At 32.9% G+C, this 22,522-nt stretch overlaps 1 protein-coding gene across 11 annotated transcripts in view; it reads right to left on the bottom strand.

Moving 5' to 3' along the window:
- LOC118064050 (rap guanine nucleotide exchange factor 6-like) overlaps window positions 1–22,522 on the bottom strand; it is an 82,768-nt gene that overhangs the window by 6,172 nt on the left and 54,074 nt on the right. For 6 of the 11 annotated variants that reach the window (XM_035078403.1, XM_035078409.1, XM_035078405.1 and 3 more), the window contains 6 exons: window positions 21,327–21,402; window positions 7,854–7,955; window positions 3,353–3,565; window positions 2,878–3,230; window positions 2,279–2,740; window positions 86–2,142 (listed from right to left, as the gene is read on the bottom strand). In XM_035078403.1, coding sequence (XP_034934294.1) covers window positions 86–2,142; window positions 2,279–2,740; window positions 2,878–3,230; window positions 3,353–3,565; window positions 7,854–7,955; window positions 21,327–21,402 — 3,263 coding nt within the window. Of the gene's footprint in view, window positions 1–85; window positions 2,143–2,278; window positions 2,741–2,877; window positions 3,231–3,352; window positions 3,566–3,647; window positions 3,688–5,292; window positions 5,676–7,853; window positions 7,956–8,077; window positions 8,233–9,905; window positions 10,291–11,813; window positions 12,018–21,326; window positions 21,403–22,522 lie in introns of those variants that run through there. The other 5 variants (XM_035078408.1, XM_035078406.1, XM_035078411.1 and 2 more) reach the window with 5 other exon arrangements.

The following is a 22,522-nucleotide window of genomic DNA, read 5'->3' as shown; positions in this document are numbered from 1 at the left end:
TAAAAAATTACTCATCGATAAAAGGATGACAAGATTTTTAAAGCTCTCAGAATAGTAGGAAACACTATTGAAAAAAAGGATATACCTTGTATACTTTTTCTGCCTTCACTAGTACTACTCGCACTGCTGGTAGTTGATAAAGTGGGAGATGGATGACGTCTACCTCGACTACCACCAAGAGGTACTGCAGCAGCAATTGCTACTGTACCTGCATGTGGCTCACACTCGACAGATAACGCGTGCAAACGCTCTTCATCTGTGATAACTTTCATGTTAGCTAAATAAGCTTTTACTCTTCTCACCATCTGAGCTTCTTCAAACATTTTCTTTGGATTTGGAGCAGCTGCTGATTTCTTCCGTCTCTTAACGGTGGCCGTTTGTCCTCCCTGATTACCTGTAGTCATTTGATTTAATGCTACCATTGCAGAACTTGGTGGTTGTCCACCACGTTCTAACATTGTGAGCAAATCGTACGGTGATGAACACATGTTTGTCAGTGTTCTGACTTCTTTTGCAATCATTCTGAGCTTTTCAAAGTTAACCAAGTTTTCTACTCTTGAGTCGTTTCCGAGATGAATGAATGTTAAATCTTTCTTGACAACTGGATAAAAAGGTATGATTGGTGGTTGAGTTTGCTCTGAAGCAACCAGCTGTCGATATTTGCTCATATTTCTGCTAGGATCCATCAATTCTTGCAAATCACTGAATAGTCTCTGATATTTGCTAGGTAATTTTTCCCAGGAAGCCCTCAATCTTGACACTGCACCATGTCCAAGACCAGAAATGATCGCAAACATTGAATTAAAGTTTTTACACTCTTTACACTGACGGGCAATTTTAATAAACTGCTTGATAATCTTGCTTCGCCTAACAAGATTATGCTCAGAACAAACTTCTGTCACTACCCAAAACATTTCTCTGTTGACTAGTTCCGCAAACTGGCTAAGCATAGGTACACCATACCTACTCTTAAGCTCAAACAAATCATCAACATACTCAGTAGATTCTATTTGTCTAAATATACTAAAGTCCTGAAGGGTTAATTGAATTGCAACCTCCACAGCATTTAATTGGAGAAAATGCACTTGAGACTCACGAACTAATTCAGGAGCTTGTTCATCAGCTACTAGAGTTTCAGACACCCCATTTGTCTTTAAATAATACCTTGAACTGAGTCCTATTCTCTCTGCTAAATTTTGTAATTGATCTGGTAACCTTCGTTGTTTAATCATACCACCTTCAGCAACACTCACTTCAGCTAAAGAGAAGTTCGAACTACTTTCCGTGATCCCGAATTCTTGTAACGCGAGCATTACAACCTCATGTGCAGTCGTTTCTTTGTGTACAAGGAGATATTTGCAAGTCTGATCCGCTTTAAAAACCTTCAGAACATGTTCTGGATAATCAGGTGCCCGTAAATCGTCATAATAAATTGATGTTAAATCTGGATTACTTCGAGAATGATAAAGGTTTGAAGTTTGAGATAATCCTGTTCCAGGAGGTGTATGAGGAGGCGCTAACGAATCATCCGCGTGCATTCCATCATTTATTATGTTCTTTGGCAATATATTCATCTTCATCAAAGCTTTTTGGAATCTTCGTTTAGGTCCAAGTGTCATGAATCCTTTATGCTCCTTTTTAGCATCTTTGCAAGGTGATACATTGTTATCAGGTATTAACAAAGGAACTCCACCCACCATTGGATTTAATTGACCTGCTGGAGTTAATGGGTCTACGTGTGTTGACAATCTGACTCGTGGATCACTTGGTATTCGCGGCACTTCTGGTTTATTTACTCTTCCACGTGGCCGTGGTGAATTGTCTGGCATTTGTAACATCTCTTTGAATGCTAATAAATTCGATTTAACTGTAATACTGAGATGCGTTGATCCACGCAATATTTCTAATGCTCTCGCATGACTGACATGTTCAAATCGTTGGCCATTTACTTCTAAAATTTGATCACCTCTTTTTAATCCTACATCTTCTGCTTTCGAATGTTTATCTACTTTGGAAATAAAAATACCAAATCCTCTCTCATATCCTCCTAATATACTGAAATTTAGCACCTCGTCTCTACAAGGCCTTGCTAGTGTTATTGTTCGCGTCCTCGCTTTCGCTGCACAAGCAATATTTAATAATCTGCAAGGAAAAAATTATGTTTTAATTATAAATTATATAGAACTCTATACTACTTTATTAATTGTATTCTTATCTTATAAGTGAAAAACCTTGTAAGTATTTTTCAAAGAGAAAATAAATAAATATATTTGCTAACCTCTGTTGACCCTGCATTTTTTCTCGCTCAAGGCCAGCCTCGAATGCTTCTAAAAATTCCATCATTGCCGGATCGGTCTCAAAATCCGTGAAATGGTTGTTAACCCATAAAAGTACCACACGAGCAACCCGATCTCTCACTTGTGGTTGTCCAAACCATTCCAAGAGTTGATCCGCGACTAATAATGGATTATCAATGAATGTTCTATGGGTTAATAAAAAGTCCTCAACATATGTTGGATCTGTGATACTGTTTTCTTCAATGAGTTGTAACATGAGTCTTTCTGGTGTCCCCCGAATAACAACATGCCCTCTACGAGTTCCACCATCAAGAGCACCTCGTAGTTCAGTTACTAAAATGACTCTTCCGTTTTCCTCGTGCCTCCGCGTGTTCTCTTCACCTTGATGTTGGATTCTAAAGTAATCGGCCTGCGTGACGCACACAAATTGGCAGTCATTGCACCTGAGAAAGACAAAGAATGATGATTTATTATTGATTCAAGAGAACTAACACACTAAATATTTATATCTTGATCTTGACCGATTGTAATCTCATCCAAACGTGACTTGGATTGCATTAGTATATTATTGTTTACTCACTTAGTTCGCATAACTCCTCTGTGTAGCAATCGCTCCATAGTTGGCAAAATTCCAAAACTATCACCAAGATGCAATTGTTCGATTTCGCCATTACTATGCTCAATCTCAACTGCACCGTTTATCAGTACACTCCAACTATCTAACTCTTCTCCATCAGTTAGAACAACCATCCCAGCACTCTCTACAACTGCAAAGACCATCACAGCGCACAGCGCACGTCTCACGGCCAAGGTCATATTCGTGAATGCTTTTAAATGCTGAGTGAACTCTAAAAGTATCTCAATATCTTCCTCGGTTCTTTCTGCGGGATCTTTCTCCAAGCATTCACGTACTGTATCACGTACAGTTAAGCTCTGAAAAGAATTCCGATTCAATTATCAAGTTGTTAATATAAATCCAACCATTTAAATCATTCCTTTATTAGATTTCTCTTTGACGCAGGAAGAAGTAATAAAGATAAGTGAGAACAACTTACATCCATGCTTTCTGCAAGATCTTCCTCCTCATCGCTGTCGACTATCGACTCAACGAGCCCCGAGAAGTCGACCTCGTCATTGTCTGCATCCAAAGAACCTTGCACTGAAGTCATTGTGTCTGATCCACTGTATGCAGAACTTGTATCGCTGGAATGACTACTTCTGTTTGACTTCTGGTACAATTCTGGCCTACCAGTCAGGCCTTGTGTGAACTAAAAAGAAGAAAAAAAACTATTTTAGCTAAAATTCTCTTAAATTTTTTTTATTTAAATATAAAACTGAAAGCAACTCAACATATTTTTTAATAAAACTGGCCATTTTCATTCAACATCGGCTAAAATAAAATAATATTTTTTTAAATCATATTGATATTTTTTATTTGTCATACAGAAATTTTTTCATGTTAAGAACTACATTAATTATGCTAGCTCTACATTAATATTCAATTATTCGTGATGATAACTAAAAAAGAGTGCTGTCTGTGTACTCTCGATATTCGATGGAGTGGATATAAGATGATAATTGATTTTAATTAAGATTCTTTTAATTAGATAGAACGTTAAAAATGAGCAAGTATCAAAAGCTGTAATAACAACTAGATATATATTTTTTTCGAGCTTCACAAATAAAAGCAAGCTATTTTTTATGATAATATAACAAGAAATTCCTTGGATTTAAATTAATCTTTGTGAAGAGTAAACAGAAATGAAAAATAGGTTTTAATTAAAATTCCCCAGACAACTCGTAGATTTCAAGCAGAAGAAGAAATGCTTCAATTAATTTTGAAAACTGAATAAACAAAACGGTTTGTTTTGGAAGATGGCGATTAATTATTTGAATAAAAATTTTTCAGGCTTTAAAATAAAAACATATTGAATGAAAATTGGGTTTGAAACTTGTTTAAAGTTTTATTGACTCCTTAGACATTGATTAAATGTTATTATCAATCACAACCATATTCATTAAATCATCAAGTACTTAATGAGTGTGCTAAAAGTACGAGACCACAGCTATCATAATTCTCGTAGTTGTTGAATGTTTGGGGTATGAAAATAAACAAAACAGTCATTTTGCACAAGTAAAAGTGAATAAAATTCTATATAAAGCATATATGATAAATTTGAAGCGACCAGACAGGTATTTTTTATGAAAAAAAAAACATGAACAAAAAACAATGGAAAACTTGATCGCTTTGTGAGCCAATTAATCATTAAATCAGACAATAAACATGTACATCAAGTTGATTGACACACACATAAAACAAAAATCAGTGGCCAATCTTCCTCATTAAGTTATATAAAAAATTATACGTAGTAGCAAGCGGAAAATTTATACTTTTCCATGAAACACACAAATAACCCAAGTCATGTTAAAGTGAGAAACAACATGTATCCTTGGTGGCCATCTAAATGATAATTAAAAAGAACATACTGGAAATTGGAGTAAAAATTATGACAAATATGTTTGTACCGACTGAGACGCGCAATGAAATACCAAGAATGGGCGTGATTGGGGACGAGTTGCATTGATGGGTAAGGCTAGGACGCCGCTGGACATGACATCACGCATAGACGCGACTGAGGATCTCTCAGCGATTCATGTTCAAATACACCCACGCATTATTCAGATGATGGAAGCAGGATGATTCTAAACAAAACACGCGTGTTTTGAATCTCTGACCCGAAAGAATGCGGAATTGTTGGAGTAACGTCATGAAAACTACTGAAAGATAATCACAATAACCATAAAAAAGACGACATGATGCATTATTGATAGAACGAAATGAGAAAGATGAAAAAAAACTTTAGATACGGCCATGTAACCCCCCACGTCTGGTTGGCCAGGCATCACTGAGAAAGGAGCGTGCCTGGCCAAGGCCATTTTGAGCACGAGAGCATTTCCTTGCTCTAGCATATAAACTTCCTATATCCAAACTCACTTGATACACTCCAAAGGAATCCATCTTCGATGTCATCCGAAAATGCATTCACGTATATAAAACTCTTAATGTTTTTTTACTTAATTATTTTTCACTTTTCCTTTTTTTGTACATCATAATACATCACGAATTCATTAATATCATAAACCAACGCATCTTGCATACTTTTCGTTTACTATTTCATTACACCAACGTTAACTTCGCGCTCTACTTCACTCGCATACTCTCTGTTTGCAGTTACACTGTTGTATATATTCTCGTGAGCTCGTTCAGCTCTGACTTGACTGCTGTTTTACTGTTGACCATCGAGCTAGCGGTTTACTTCGATAGACTCTGTTGTTAACTTGGGGAAACTTGAAACATCGTTCCCCTCTATGCTTACTAATATTCCTGACCGTGCGCCGCCGCTGATCTACCAGAGTGCAACAGCCAACCATCGAGCGAGTTGACGCGAGTCACGTGACCTAATGAGTGAACAGGAACCCAGGGGCGACGTCATCAGCGGGAGTTTCAACTGGGGCCCACCTGTAGCTTCCATTCATTACTTAATTTTTATCAACTTTAACTTTTTTTTACGTCATTCTAATAAAAATCTATGGAAATCAATTGACCGATTCAATTTCGTTAATAGTTTTTCGATATTTTTCATTCATTTGCACAACTCGAATTTCAATTAAAACTTAATGAATATTAGAGGGTAGTTTTATTTCCCTCAGTGCACATTTTTTATTAATATATTTTACAATTGTGAGTTATAAATATAAACAATTGCATTGAGAATTAAATTTTTACTATAAAATAAATATAGGAAAATTGGTAACAAGTAGTGCTTTCACTAAATACCATTAATAACGATAGCCTTATATTGAATTTATTTTATATCGGAAAATGGGAAATTTATTTTTAGCTCACAACGTTATTCTCAGTAAAAGGGATAGTTATTATTAATTTTCAACTATATCTATTTTCTCAGTCCTAACTAAACATTCGCTAATTATATTTTAGGAAACTTCCACTGATAAATGTTCCTGATAAATAGATTAATTTTCTACTCCAAAATATTACATTTAAAAATTTATTTCCACTTTACCTATCATCTTTAGAGGTACTAATATAAACTTTCACTTATTTAAAAAAAAAATGCGTTTTCACTATTTTTTACAAAATGTAACATAAAACGAGACCTAACTCCAAAGAATGCATCCAAATCCGTCACACTTGTTATTATTATCTAAAAAAGGACGAATAGAAATGGAAAAAAAAAGTTCATTGTTAACATTCCGTGGAGTAAATGTTAAAAAAACATCGAAAATTGATACATCAGGTATTCTGTAGTGGGATCTCTACAAACAAAAATGTGTAGGAGTTCAGTCGAGGGATCCAGACAAATGGATATACAATGTTTAGTTAGAAGGTAGGACATAAGAAAATAAAAATCACGTTGCCCATTTCCGAGTGGATTATACTATGTACTTAGACTATAGAAACTTAAACGAACGTTTGTATTATGTATATTGATGGCAACAGAGATAGTAGAAAGGCCACTGGCCGTCCTGTTTCATGATTTATACCAATACAATCCGTTAATGTCCCCTCCATTGGTTTTCTCTCATATCTGCACTCTCTCACTTTTCCTTCTTTAACTGTGTGCTTTCCAAATCACTTGCCCATTCAGCCGAGATAGTCATCACGTACGAATTGCAAATCCTTATCGAAAACTCTCATCACTCATTTGTAAATTTTCTGAATATTTTGACAAATGGATATAATGAACGAGCCAAAGATATTTATTACACAATAGGTCATTTGTCTACTATTTTCCGGATTTCTCGATTGTCTTTACGACAATTTTACGGTTTACTACAGGATTAGAATTATGTCTTCATTAAAAAGGACACAAAAGTAATAAAACGGATTTTAAAATTGAATTTTATCAATTATTTATGATGACAATAATGATGAAAAATGTCTTTCAGTGAAAAACTAACTAATGTTCTTAAGTTGATGAGAAAAAGAATGGTTTTAAAATGAGTATTATAAAGATTTCTACTTTTCTATGCTTTCTAATGCAAATCTAAACTCTACTCATATTTAAGATTAATTTATTTCTTTGCAATAGAATGATTTTCTTCATGATTATAAAATTTTTAATTAAAAAAAAAAAATGAAGAATTTCACTCCAACAGAATGATAAATGTTGTATTCAATATACTTCTAATCGTAATGTATCCAAGAGAAATTTTCCATATAAATGAAAACTAATAGATTCAAATGTAATAATGATTTAAATATTTTTTAAAACTCCAAAAGAGCATCAGCTGAGTATGTAACGCATGTATGTCTATTTGAATAAACACATTGTATTTTCCGTGGGAGGACGAGGTACATAGAGTGAAATATACATGCATACATATCTCGAAACAAATCAAATGGCACAGAGAACAAGATAGTGAAGAATCAAATAGCCAGTTTTATTGTAAAGCAATTCAATCTGGTGGTTTATCGAAATCGAAGTGGTATCTGTGGATTTTTTTCAGAAAAACAGATAGCGTTTTATTTACCGTATCATCAAACACCAAGTTGACCTGACGATGATCCGAGATGGGATGGGGGTGCGGTGGGCGATGCATCCTTCCACCTCCGTGAACTTCTGGATAGTCGATCTGCAACAAAGTAAAACACGATTACATTCAGGTATAACTATAAAGAGAATTATCATCTCTGTTGAACTTGCTTCTCTTTGATCAGCACAAGAAGAGTAAGCCGATTATTGAGAAAAATATACCTGCAACATCAAGAGAGATGATCCTCAAACTGATCTAGGATTTTATATGTATAAACTTTCTCGGTTGAAAGCTACTGCAAATAACGTTCATTCATTTGAACCTCACTTCCACTCGAGATAAATCCGATTTCTCGCTGTTTTCCACGAGAGAAACAAAAGTAAAGAGAAAAAATGAAATGAGGGAGAGGCAAATGTATGTCGGACCGGAACTCGTAGGCCGGACTTCCGGTAGATACACCGGTTACTCGTCATTCAAATGCGCTACATTTATATTCGTTTATATTAATGTCTCTGCGTATTTTTCAACTCTAGACTTTTCCTTTGTTCCCAGCTGGGAAAATTAAATTTACCCGGTTAAATGGTGGAAATGAATGCTGCTGGTGTGATTACTCGACAATTCACCCTTCACATACCTACCGCGTTTTAATATATGAGCTTGCAGGTCGATTTGAGGTCAAGCGTTGAAACCACACTGGGTTTAATAAATTTCCTGTATGTGTGTAATCGAAAACAGGGTCGCTGATCAATTTTTCCGACCTCTCATTTGCTACGACTGGTTTTGTAACGAAAGGGTAAAGGACCCCAGAGAGCAAAGAACCCTCTCAGCATCAAATTGCTTTGGACCATCAACCCTTTCATTTAGAAATACGGTAATAGAAAGCTCCGGTGCATTTATTTATTGGAAATAAATGAGCAAATATTCTGATAACTATTGTAATGAGAATATTTAAAAATTTGTGTAATATTACTCTGATAATGATCTAATGATTTTGATTATTGATCAACCAGCTAATTAAAGTTACATTCAATATCAATGGTAATTTACATTTACTGAAAAGTTTCCATTTCATTAATTGAAATTGTTTAAAAAATTGATAGAACAAAAAACTTTGGGTAATGTTTTTCATGTTGGAGCCATCATGTAAATAAAGTTGTTCAACTTTTCTACTTGAAAACTTTCAAGACGATGTAACTCAACAATAGCTTTAGGTACATGAAATATTAATGGGATAATTCCGATAAACTGTCTCGACAAGTAAACGTAAATATCAAAAACTCTATGAATAAATTTCTGTCTGTTGGAAATAGGACCAATTGAATTTTTTTTTTTAAGAATAGAAATAACTTTTAAAAAGTTAACAAAACTGTATAATAATTTGAATGACATCAATTGCCTTGGCTTTATCCAGTTTTTAACAAGAAATTATTCATACATCCCTTGAGCTTAGGCCATTGTCGCCACAACGTGCTGTCGAGATCGACAAAAGAATACGCCCGCGGGATCATGTCTATTTCTTGCCAAGCCTCTGGACTGACTTCTTTTAACAATATTTCTTACATTATATGGATAACTCTGCACCAAAAGTGCAAATGTTGTATATACCTTTACTTCTTGTTTATTCAGTGTCACGTAATTTTCTGGTGAAAAAATGGTTGAATAAATTGTTACCATGCAGCAGTATAAGAATTTTTTGATGAATATTTATGACTCTCATTTACTTTAAAATGCCGTAAAAAATTTTTAAATGTTTTGAAAATTAATTCTAATAAAATGACTACATCTTACATAAAAATTTTTAGAAATAAAACGCACCAACAGTATGAAGATGAATATGAAATAAAATAAAATAAATATTGATGATAATGAAGACACAAGAATTAGTTCCATGTTTCAAACACGATGAATAAATCATCGCATAAATTTATGTGATATTGTTTCCAACCAAGAAAACCCAAAGTAATTTTGACAAATGATTTTATTATGAAAGAATGCGTAATGAGTGGCATTCAAATGCAATGCAGAAATTTCCTATGGTATAGAATTTACCTCAGATGAAGCTACGGAGAGAGTGTACGGGGTGCCGGGCCAACTCCTAGAGCCCGAACGACCTCGTTTTTTCCTTAAGACGTTGAACCGAGGACGCACGGTAGGTCGTCCCACGTGCTTCAACATTTTTCTGCACTTTCTATAAATGTCTCTCGTTTAGCGGCTATTCCTCTTTCTTCCTTCAATCGATGAAATTCTCAATCTACTCTCAAGTATCCGTGTCCTCCATCGAGGCGAAAGTATACTCCAATACGTTAACGCTAGTCAATCAACGACTAAACACACTCCGGGATTTGGTAATTCGGTCAAATAAATTTATTATCAACTTTAAACGTACTTTCTTTTTGTCTTTTGCCACATTTCGTACTCGACAAATCACTTGATTCTGATGAACAAAAATTTTATCAACTCTTATTCTATTTAACTTGAAGAATTGTTGTTTTTTAAAAGGTAAAATAGTGGAGATGATATTTGCACAAGAGAAGATGTGATGTAGGAAAGTAATTTTGAGATTAAAAGACACTGGAAATGAATTAAATAGCCTCTGGCAACTTTAGCGAATGGTATTCCATCATGAACTATCTCCGAAAGACTCGACTAAATTTCAGAAGGCACTCGCGCGAAGGGAAGCAAACCGAATGAACAGGGTATCACGTGACATGGACAGAAGCGCACACGTGTTGCAAGAGAGCTGGATTGAAACAAGACTTGGTGAATATACGCAGTCAAGGATGTGTCCCTCAAGTAGACCTCAGGCGTCTCTGAAAGTCTTCATCGCTCTTTTTCATTTAAAAGCATTTGAGAAAAATGCGGCGAGGGACTTTGGTTCATGTTGATGACAACATGCAAGATTTTAAGACACACTTGAGAGCTAAAAATTCCTTTGACTTATCCCTCATCTTTTGCTCTGGAGAAATCCTCTTGGTGTGATGGGACGCGACGAATGCGAATAAATATATAAGCATTCTCGCGAGAGTCGTCGACTATTTATTTTGGGCACCACCCGCGTCGTCTGAGAGCATATTTAGATGTGTTGGTGTTTTAATGTAAAAAATACTAGAGTTGAAAATTGAAAATATTCGATAGCTAACAAAATACAGGAACTGAACTCAATGTGGAATTCCGGTAGTTTGTGTACTCTCTGATTACAAGTGGAGAACTTACACAGTGATCAACAGTATTTCGTCTGTGTAATCGAAAGTCAGTTTCCAATTATTTTTTAACGAGGAAAAATGTCCAGTGTTTTTTGTTGTTATTATCTATTGTTCAATACTTTTCATCAATATGAAAAACAATGAAAATTAAAAAAAGTTACACGATGCTTTCAATTCCACAAATATTGATAAAATAACAAGAAATTAATTATAAATCATTGATTGATAATTATTTATGTAAATGTTATTGAAGATTTTTTATGTTATCAAAAAAACTTATTTTTCTGTTCATTCAATTTCTCTAATTATTGCTTGTTATCAATAGCAGTAATGATAATAGTTACAATACCAATCAGTAGTTAATCATAATTAGTTAAAGAGAAGCAATTACCTAACTATAAGAATTATTTACTTCAAAAGTCAATAAAGTAATTAAAGCTGATTAATAAAAGAAATTAAAATTCTTATTTAAAATTTTCGACAACAGAATACTTTATTTCATTATCTTTATGTCTTTCGAGAACCTAGAGTTTAGATAAAATAATTTGTGAAATATTTGATGAATGTGAGAGTATTACAATAGAAAAAGTCGAATGATCAAGTTGGAAAATGTTAAAATATTCGAATCTTAATTTATTATTCAACATCATACGAATCTGAATCGTCCTTCTAGGAAGTGAATACGTCAGGATTATTTAGAGGGGTTTGTCTGTATCAAAGAATGAATGAGGGTATGGCAGGTAGTTAAACTCACTAGCAGTAGTGCGTTGTTAGTAAAGCTCTAATTTCTTTTCCCTTCTCTATATCACGCCCACCCTCTTGCCTATACTAACACGAAAAGATCGAAGATTATTCCAAGATGCTTAACGATACGTAAAGCACTTTGACATAACGCCACATTTGCTTAAACATTGCGGACACTCAGTAACAAACTAACTGGCAGCACGAACCAAAAACGACTGATACTCTTTCTCTCTTTCCCTCCTCTCCTCCCTCCTCCCGTTCTCATATATGTGTATATAAGAGATAATGCACGTCACTATCTTCTTCACGGATGTGCCCGAACGTTTCTTTTTCTCGTCTTCCTGCAGACGCATTTGGTTTTCATGTGTGCTCAAGTATACATAAGATAAAGAGCCACGTACTACATTTCAAACAACAACACACATCTACAATCAGTCATGAAATATATATTACGGTACATATTTATTAATATAAAATTAGATATAGACCGACTACATGACGACGATTACACCGCGTGTGGCCTCAAGGCATGAATGGAAAGTCGAACCGGCGACGCGTTGAGATCATATAATATGCAACCGACTCAACTGTGCGCAAACTTCACTCGCATTCAGAGAGCTACGCAGCACATTTTACTAATGTATCGAGTGCGCTCTCACCCACGGAAATCTGCCCACGCTTGTCACAAAACCGATAGACACTTTCGTACATTATATGATTATATACTGCACTAAATGTCTTCCATTGATAAAACGTGAGACCATATTCTCCTCCTCTCACTCTTCCCGGCTCCTGAACGCCATTAAGAAAATAGGTTCAGGGAACTGGTTCGAGGGTTATTTTATTTACTTGGCTGATGAATTATTATCTCAATGAATCATGCTCTAGTGTGTATAAAATCTACAACTATTTCAGAGATATATATTTCAATTATGGAGAACTTTTTTCCTTCCTTTTGGAGTAAAACGTAACGTGATTATTTTTACTACCATTTATTTGTAAACTCTTGGATGAGATTACTGGCAAGTTATGAAATGAATTTAATTAATGCTATAATTGTTTTTTATATTGATTAAAATCAATATAAAACTTGATTAAAGAAATTGTACTTGAAATCTAATCAATAATTTTTCAGCTTTATTAATTTTATTTATTTATTTTAAGCGAATAATTTATCAATAAATTCATTATTTAAAACAAATATTGTAAAAGAAATTAAAATGTATTTTTTAAAAATCATGAAATGTTGAAAAAGAGGTTTGACGATTTTTTTCGATTGGTTTATTATTTTTAATTAATTGAAAATAAAAATTTTTGTATATTCAAAATTATTTCTAAAAATTTCAACAATCATGGGTGGCCCCAAACCTTGAAACAATTTTAGACTTTAAAGTTTATCTGACCTACATAAATGGTGTAATGTGTAGAAAAGTGAACAATGGTTAGAATAAATATAGTTGCAGTCTCAGTTTGTATTTACACTATATGTAATGTGGATAATATTTTTTTCAACATAAGTAGTCTTCAAGCTTGTACAGAGAAACAGGTGCAACTAGTGACGCAATTATTCTTATCCAGATTGAACGAAGAACAAAGCCGACGACTGTTTCACTCGACTAGTATGGTATAAAAAGAGCACAAATGCACATGCACATACGTATATGTGCACTGTTTAAAACTAAATCAAAGCACAGGAAAAGGATGCTCCAAAGCCAACCACAGCTTGTGTTCCGGAGTCTTTATGGCGTATCGATGTAGCTGATATAAATACAGATGTTTAGGAGTCGTTATGGATATGAAAGAGAACTCTATCGATTTTACTGAAAATATTTTTTGCTGACATTGAGGAATGAAACTCGGGTAGTGGAAAGTTTATTCTGCACAAAGTTCATAAACTGGATCTAAGAGAATAATTTAATAATCTTAAATAAAAAACAAATATATACTAAATGAAAATAGATAAATATTTTTATACAATTTTACAATGTTTAAATTTTTTTTTTTTTTTTAAATAATAGAAAGAAAATAAATGATGTAGATGTGCAGATAGTCCATGGAAAAATATTTCAATAAAAATAAAAATATTCACAAATCCGAAAACAACTTCCTTCCAAAACCGTGAATATGTAAACCAGTATAAGTCGAAAAAATGATGCAAATATATTTCAGCCGTTAAATGAAATTTACACGAAGTGGGGAGAGTCTTAGAACGTGTTTCTTCAGTATTATATAGGAAGTTACGTTACGCCGTTGCGTACAATGAATGAACTTGGCTCTCGCATGAGGGGGATAAAGTAGTCGCGAATTTTATAATAAAAAGACGTAAAGGAAAAAGTATACAATAAAGAGCATCGTATAAAGCAAAAATGATGAAGTAGTCGCGATGAGAAATAAGAGGTTAATGTACTTTCGAATAAAGTGTAGGAAAATAAATAACAAATCTCACACAATCGTGTCTGGAAATACTACACATTTCCATAGGACAGACAGTTTATTTTCGTTACAACTCTCTCTCTATCTTCTTCTCCATAAAATTTGTTTGGGTTTTCCCGTTTCCTCTTTGCCCCTTTTGTCCCACACCCACAACCCATTATTTCGGCTATACTAGTCATAACCTACGCATATGCGTGCCTCTGGATCTATTTGACAACTAAAGCATCGTAATTTTTCCGGGATTAGTTTTTTTCCTAATAAATTTGACAGATAATGCAAGTATTTCAATAATTTTTTCTCAACTCTTTGATACTTAAGTCGTTCTATTTTTCATCAAAACTATCCTTTTATCTGTTTTATCTAAATCATTATCGAAGAGAAGCTCGATTTATAGCACTATTCTATTCCAAAAAAGATAACGTAGAAAATATCTTGAAATACTATTCTCGCTTATTCTATCATTTTATCATTGATTTTCACATGTCGATTTGATAAATCAACCTCCCAAAATTTTCAAGTGAAAATAGATGTGCTGAAATGTTGGAATTGAATTATTTGTTCATGAATTCTTCCCAATCAATATGTAGGTTATAGTAAAATATTTTTCTGAAATTAATTTATCCAATTATTATTAAAAATTGGAATAAAAGTTTTAAATCAATCAAAAAAATATCGAAAAATTCATTTAAAACAATTAATTACTAAGCCATCTTTTAATCATTATGGTATCATCGTATGTTTCATTATTTACGTCAATGAAGTATTATTGAACATATATTCACGATGATACAAATAAATTAAAAAGTTTGATAAATTAATTACAAATGTGATTTTTTTAATTAAAAAAAAATGCCACGAACGAAAATTATTTTTTATCCTAGACAGAAAATTAAAAAAAAAATTAATTAATGCATAAAATGATGGAGGATTCTCAACTGGAATAACGGTAAATCATGGTTCTTTTTTGAAAGTTCACGTAGTTTAGCGTAACAATTAAAAGTTATGCAATAAATCAAGATATATTAGAGCCTTTCCTGTTTAACTACAACTCTTAGTATAGCCCCTTACTACTGTTCATTCTCCTGTAACTTGTTTTAGCCTCTTGTTTTGTGTATATACTCATATGCTTTCCGCCCTAGTGCTTTCGAAAGACGAAACTGAAGCCACAAGAGACCGCACGAGAGTTCTACTCCTGGCAGCACAACCAAAAGCTCTGTCGTCAAGTAGTAATGGAGTTTCGACGTCGTAGAGGAGAAATCGAATTCTCAGTAATGGACATAGAGCTCCTGTGTATCTCACAACGTTAGCACACACGTCATTCTATTTCTTTCCCTACATAATAGAGTTTGTTTGACTTTTTAAAGTGGAAATGTGATTAGAAATAATGTGAAAGATCCTTCTATAAGATGACATGAATCATATACACGCGGATGTGGTAATTTTTATCACTGACCGTGAGTAAATTTAATGATATGACGTATTATGATCAGTCATATTGATTGTCATTTTATATTTCTACTATCAAAAAACCGGAACATGATTAACTTTGCATACGGAAGACGACTAATATTTTGGTCACGTGTCTTTCTCTGTAGTCTTCCTTCAATCTATCACACTTTCTTCAATAATGTATTGATGCTTCTTGATTGACTAAAAAGATTCAATGAGACGCGCACTGGCGTATGAAAAAAACCGATCTAACGTCACTGAAAATTCGAATTTTAAGCTTACATGTCACGTCGTATTCTCTACCTCCGGTTTTTGCGCGCACTAAAGTTTGTAGATTTGTTTGGATTCTTACTTTGACTTCTCCCGTGCGATATTAACATTTGGATGAAATATGAGACTTAGCAATCATGTGAATATTTACAATCTCTAAGGGGATTATTGATAATAAAATTCATCCATTTTTTTTCTTCAATAAATTTTTTTCATCTGCATAATTCTCTGTTCTTTTCATTTTTATGAATTCTGATTGAGAGTCATTTTTATTATTTTTATGATAACATTAAATTTTTCATACTTCAAATAATTTAATAGATGTTTGAAAAATATCTAGACTTCAGTGGAGTATGTCAAAATAATATGATAGGGAAGAAAAATAATAACAAGTAAAATATGAGAAATAATATTTTAAAAAATCACGTATATTATTTTTTACTCAGTCGTTTGGTTATTTGTTCGTACCTCCTTGTTACGCTCAAGAAAAGAATACCGTATTTTTTCAGTCTTCCTCATTAATATAAAGATACACGTCAAAAATTCATGAGAGCGGATTTATTCCACCATTTTTTGCGGGAAAATCTACAGCGGTTATATGCCGAAAGAGAATAACGACCTGACGAGGATGACGACCGCACATTATCGAAGCCATCCAACCATGACAAGAGATGCCAAGGTAAACTCGAGCAACTCGTCAACAAAAGAGAGATATGCCCAAAGAGTAAAACTTGTATAAATAATGGGATTACCTTAATTAGACGTCACTCAGGGACACAGTAACGCGCCTAGATAACTCATCAGTTACTGTGATCAAACACTAAAGAGGTTCAGCAGAAACTTGGAATTTATACAAATGAAAGAATCACTAAATTATTTGAATCGTCAGAGATTGAAGGAGTGTTGAAATTCGATCGAAAGCTCCAACATTTATTTCTGTCATCCAAGCCATTTTTTGTAATATACCCAAATCAGATTCATTTTTCTGGGTGATTGTAGTTTATGAAAAAAAAAAACTTGGAGATTTGAAAATTTTTCATGAATATTAACTACAATATAATAAAAAATATTGATCGAAAAATTACAAAAAAATGAAAAACAAATTTGCACATTACATAAAAATTTATAGTATCATTTCTTTCCCTACTACGTAGACATTTTTTATAAATTTTATTAAATATTTCAAAGAGAAATTTCTGTTACAATTATAATGAAAAAATTAAAATTGTTATTTTTTGATCAAAATCAATCATTTAAATAGCTGATGAATGAGTCACTGCTATCATATTTCAAGCTGAATCACAAATAAAAGAGAACGAGGAAACAAAAACATGTGTGAAAATGCAAAAAACTAATAAATAAATGCTATAAAATTATCTCTAATTATTCATACTAATTAATTAGTCATATTCTGAGAAATGAAAGCTGATCATAATGTCAACTTCGAGACGTTAAACAAAGTCATAAGCAAAAAAATATCTCAGACTCATATTTATTTACTTTTTAAGTTTGAATATTAAAATACAATAAAAAGAGACTTTGAAACCAAAGAGACAAGAGAGACACTTTACAGTTCCGAGTGACACCGTACCAGTATGATCACTGATAATTAATTGTATCATCAGTGCCGGCGACAGTGTGGCTCGACGATACAGCTTTTAGTCGTAGTGAAACTCGAGATTTCCCCTCATCACGAGTGCAATGTGCAAACCCACCCCGAGGGATCGTTACTCGAAACTCCACGTGCGCATCGCTGATTTCACGAGAACAATGATCGCAGTCAATTGCACGAATGAACCTAGAAACTGCGATAACTAAGTGAGCATTGCACTGGTGCACATTGAGACTTATATTCGAAGCATCACACGGCGACAGGAAGTGAATCCCTTGACAACAACACCGTTGACATTCCGTGCTATTGCATAACCCAGTTTTATCTTTCACTAACACTCATCTCAACAACAGCTTTGTTTTTTTATTATTTAATTAATTCCATTTCCTTCTGCATACTTTTCGATCCGTGTTTTGCTTTGTGATAACCACGGCATATTTTACATTCTTCAGAAAACAATCAATTACCAATTATTTCACAACTCAGTGTCTCTTGAATAAAATTATTCACTTGAAAATAAATCAGGTGAACCAAATAATAATGAATGAGTAAATATTCATATTCGATTTAATTGGAAGAAGAAAAAGAAAAAGTGAATGCTCGTGCTATCAAACCAATCTCTACAGCGCCTCTTGTTGATTGTTTGATGATAAACACGTTCCAAAGTGTATATTACAAAATACTTGTTCGTCTTCCTGGTTGATACACAATTACACATGTGTCTTATTTCGTAATTTATTTACACAATTTGAAATGCTTCAAATAGTTGCTATAGTTTGGCTATCAATTACCTCAACCACCATCACGTACGATTTAATCTGTTTTCGTTAGCGTGCATTGCACGTTCTGCTTCAATCTCCAGTACATGATTTTCTGTACATAATTTAATATATATATATATAATGTTTGAAGTACAGAAACTGGAGAGAGGTATTGAAGCAGTCATTTCGAAAACCGCAATTTATTTATATGCACCAGTCTGTTTTGTTCACCTTCGATTGACCATTAGATTAATATGGCCAAATGTGGTATCAAGTTACCTCATGGCAATCTCATCGAGTAGTAGCTTTTAAATGAGCAGTCATTCTGCCTGAAAATTCAAAACCACGTTGAATTTATCTCCACAATAGAATCAATACAAGCTCGAATGGAAAATGCGGTTTTTCGTATTAATCTATGTTCAAACTAACCAAGGGAAAATTGTTGAAATAATGTTTATGTTAAATCCATGTCAATATAAGATTTATGATCATATTTACCAAGAGCTTTAAATAAATTCCATCAATAATATACACTGAATAATCCATTAAAATCAACATTCATTTGAATTTCAATATTAATTATCAAAATAGAAGAGGGAAATATCTTTTTTAGTAGAAACAATAGTAATTTTTGATTAAAAAACAAGAGACATAATTTTTAATTTAGCAACAGATGGATGTATTTACCTGTGCATAATTAACCTAGCGAAACAAACGGAAAGTTTATCTCTCGAGGATTTAACTAATTATGACTTTATTGATTCATGTTTGTATTTAATAGAGAAACATCCGACTAAATATCGTAATTAAAGCTTCATGTTCACGTTTGCTTTAATAAATAAAAGGCAACAATGAGAAAAAATTCGAGTAATTTAAAAACAAGAAAAAAGTTTAAAAAATCGAATCAATTCCAAGTAAATAAATTATTCAGAGAAAAATAAAAAATTCAACCGAGTCGGTTAGGTAGAACTCTGAGAGAAGAAAGGTGGCAGCACAAAACTGATGCGTGTCATTTTTTATCGATTTCAAGTTTTATCCGACAAAATAGATGAATAATGTAATAGAATTTTTGATGTAAATTACAGGTTGGTTATGTATCAACTTATTCATAGCTAATGACTTTTCTATAATTATTTTCTAGCTATTAATAACAATAAAAATTCAATCGATATATATATATCCTAATCCAGCTTAGAACTTGGCTTATACCAATACCAATCTCTTCTCCAACATCCTCTGTTATGTTTACAAATACAAAGCCCATACATATGTATGTGTGCATGGACCTAGTGAGCTTACGACTGCTAAACAACATTAGCATAACTCTTTGGGTTAATATTGATTAGCTGTCGTGTCTCTCAGATTACCTGTAGTTCTTGTTCATGTTCTCTTTTGGTGCTGAATGTCAGAATTCTCTATTAGAGATCAGAGAATCGAATACTATTATGTCTGGAGAAACTATGTTATTTACATCGTTATATTACGCTTTTGCTAATTTTGAGACAATCATTGCAGCCATTAAAGTCTGTGAACATTATCTAGATGTAAGTGGAAACCATGCGAAAAAAATTTCTGAGTAAATTCCACATTTGCTGGTACATTTGCAGAGCAAATTTTCACTGTAAAAATAGTGTTAGCTAAATGACAGAGAAAAAAAGTGTAGGATGTACGAAACAATTTTTTCACACCCACATAAATAATAAATTATATCTTTATGAATTACTTTTCAATGAATGAATGAATTAATAAATGGTATTTCATGTTTTGCTGGTATGGTAAATAAAATCAGAATGCTTTGACTTGATGAATATCTGTTGTATCAAAGAAGCTTTTTTGTCATTTCTACCTACAGTATGATTTTCACTTTGAAAGGTCATAGTGTAATAACAGATATTTTAATTAACAATGTTTTGTTTTTCCTTCTTTTTTTTTTTGTTTCAAGAAGACACAGAAAGATTTTTTAATAATTACTCTGCTAATTGTTACTTTAATGAATTTTTAGTAGGTCTCATGTGTTGCTGGTTAGAAAAAAAAATTTGCTCTAGTTTTTCTTTAAAGTTTAGCATTCATTATCCTTGTAAATATTCATTTTTGTGATAATGAAAATTTTAAAAAAATGTAGTTGTTTTTTCACAGAGTAAAGATACTTGGATTTTTATTACAACTTTTGCAGAAAATCTTTATTCTGTCCCTTAATGAAAAAAAGTCAGTTCGTTAATAATCTCTTTTTTTGTTTACTTTATTATTTGGATTAAAAACTTATTTTCTCAAGTAATAGAAAAAAATTTCAAGATTGATGAGACAAATAAAATTTTTCTCTTAATTAAATGAGAAAAAAAAATCTATTTTGATTATTTAACAACGACGAAAAGTCTGCTTCAATTTTTTGCTTCACATGATTCTTTTAAGCTTCAGGAATAATCCATAAAATGGAGCTTTTTGAAAAAGGATAGGTATTCTAAACGGATCAAAATAAAGGGGAGCCTTGATTTTATCGAAATCCATTAAACAAAGTTATCTGTTTTTTTTACAAAACAATGCAATTTATACGCAAAGTTCACTGTTACCTGAAAATAATAAACTTCTTTTGTCACGAGAAAATAATAATTACTGATGCCAATTAGATAACTGAATAAACTTTGTCAACAACACTCAATTTAAAAGCAAAAAGTGGAAGAAACCTTGACCTCAGAATTCATGAATGGAAATTGTTTACCAAGATAATACTTGAAGCAAGATATACTTAAATATATGAGAAAATTTAATTGCTCATGACATAACAGTTCGATTATTAAAATAAAAACAAAACAAAACAATAGACCCTTGACCTTAAATAAATTCCATGAATAAAGCTTTGTCACTGCTTCTACTTTGAAACAATACGATTCCCTGCCTTACGATTACATTTGCAATGCAACAGTAAAGTAGATTAAAGTGGAGGAAAAAAGTTAAACGAATCTGGAGTGTGATATGAAAAAAATATAAATGTAATACTCACGACAATCATCTCGGAGGGCTCGAGGACGAAGCATTCGTTGGGTCTCCTGGCACTGCCTCCAGTTCGTTTGCCGAAGCTGAAACAAATGAAGCCCAGAGGGCATGCTGTTAATTATTCGTATTCATGGATATCGTAATTGGATGAAGTTTTGTGGTCGAGTTTTAAATGAAGGCAAGTTTGAGCGATGAAATATTTGCGTGGGTGCGGCACGTGTCAAAGAGGTGGAGAGTCATACATCAGCTTATATAGAATTAGAAGGGTTTTACGTCCCTTTTTGCAGTGTGAATTTCATGCCTAATAGCTTCTCTCTGCTAAGAAGGAAAGGGATGAAGCGTCATCGTCGTCTTGACGCTAACACCCAGGCGCCGTCTTTCTCTCTCGCAGACAATTTTGTGATTCTCGCACGCGTGCTATTATACACCCACAAAGTGGGCGTCGCGACGACGTTAATAACCACCAACTTCCAGACTTTTGAGCTCTATAACCTTTCTATATCCTTTTTTGAGAAATGTACTGTTACTATTAGCATATTATGAACATTCTCAAAACCCCTCACGTCTAGTTATTTTTTTTTTCTTTATCTCAGATAAAAAGTGAAGCAAAAAATATTAACTTGTTTTTTTTTATTATCGTCTGTAGTTGTTCTTATCATTATTTTATGATTTCTATTAACTTTAACATTTCCTTCAGAATCCTGCTGGAATTTATGTTGTTAAGCCATAACATTTTTCCTTCAATTATATTTTATAGTTACACAAAAGCATATTTCTTTGTTTAATTAAAAAATATTCTAGACACTTGTTAACAAGCATTTTTTATAAAATATTTCATCTTAGTAACAATTTTTCCTCCTATACTTTATTGTTAATAAATTAAATTACAAAACAAAATGATTTTAAAAAAACTATTTAACTAATTATTTTTCGTAAAATGTTTAAACATAGGTAAATTCTTCGAAGCAATTTAGTAAATACATTTATGCGAAGAGTAATCATTTTAAATAGAAACATAAACCTGCGGTAAATTGTTTTCAAACAATCAAACATAAAATTCTTTATATTCACAATAATTCCTACATTCTCGACTATTTCAGCGCATTGCGATAATGAGAGAGCTGCAAGTAATTAGTCACGCAGAGTAACTTCGCAAACTTACATTACAGTCAAAGTATTTAGGAATTTTTACGTAATGAAATA

Source organism: Chelonus insularis, unplaced genomic scaffold (assembly GCF_013357705.1).
Source record: "Chelonus insularis isolate UGA/USDA-ARS -01 unplaced genomic scaffold, ASM1335770v1 contig_159_pilon, whole genome shotgun sequence".
NCBI classification, from domain to species: Eukaryota; Metazoa; Arthropoda; class Insecta; order Hymenoptera; family Braconidae; genus Chelonus; species Chelonus insularis.
Note: the sequence above shows the minus strand (reverse complement) of the source record. Positions and strands in the feature narration are given on the sequence as shown.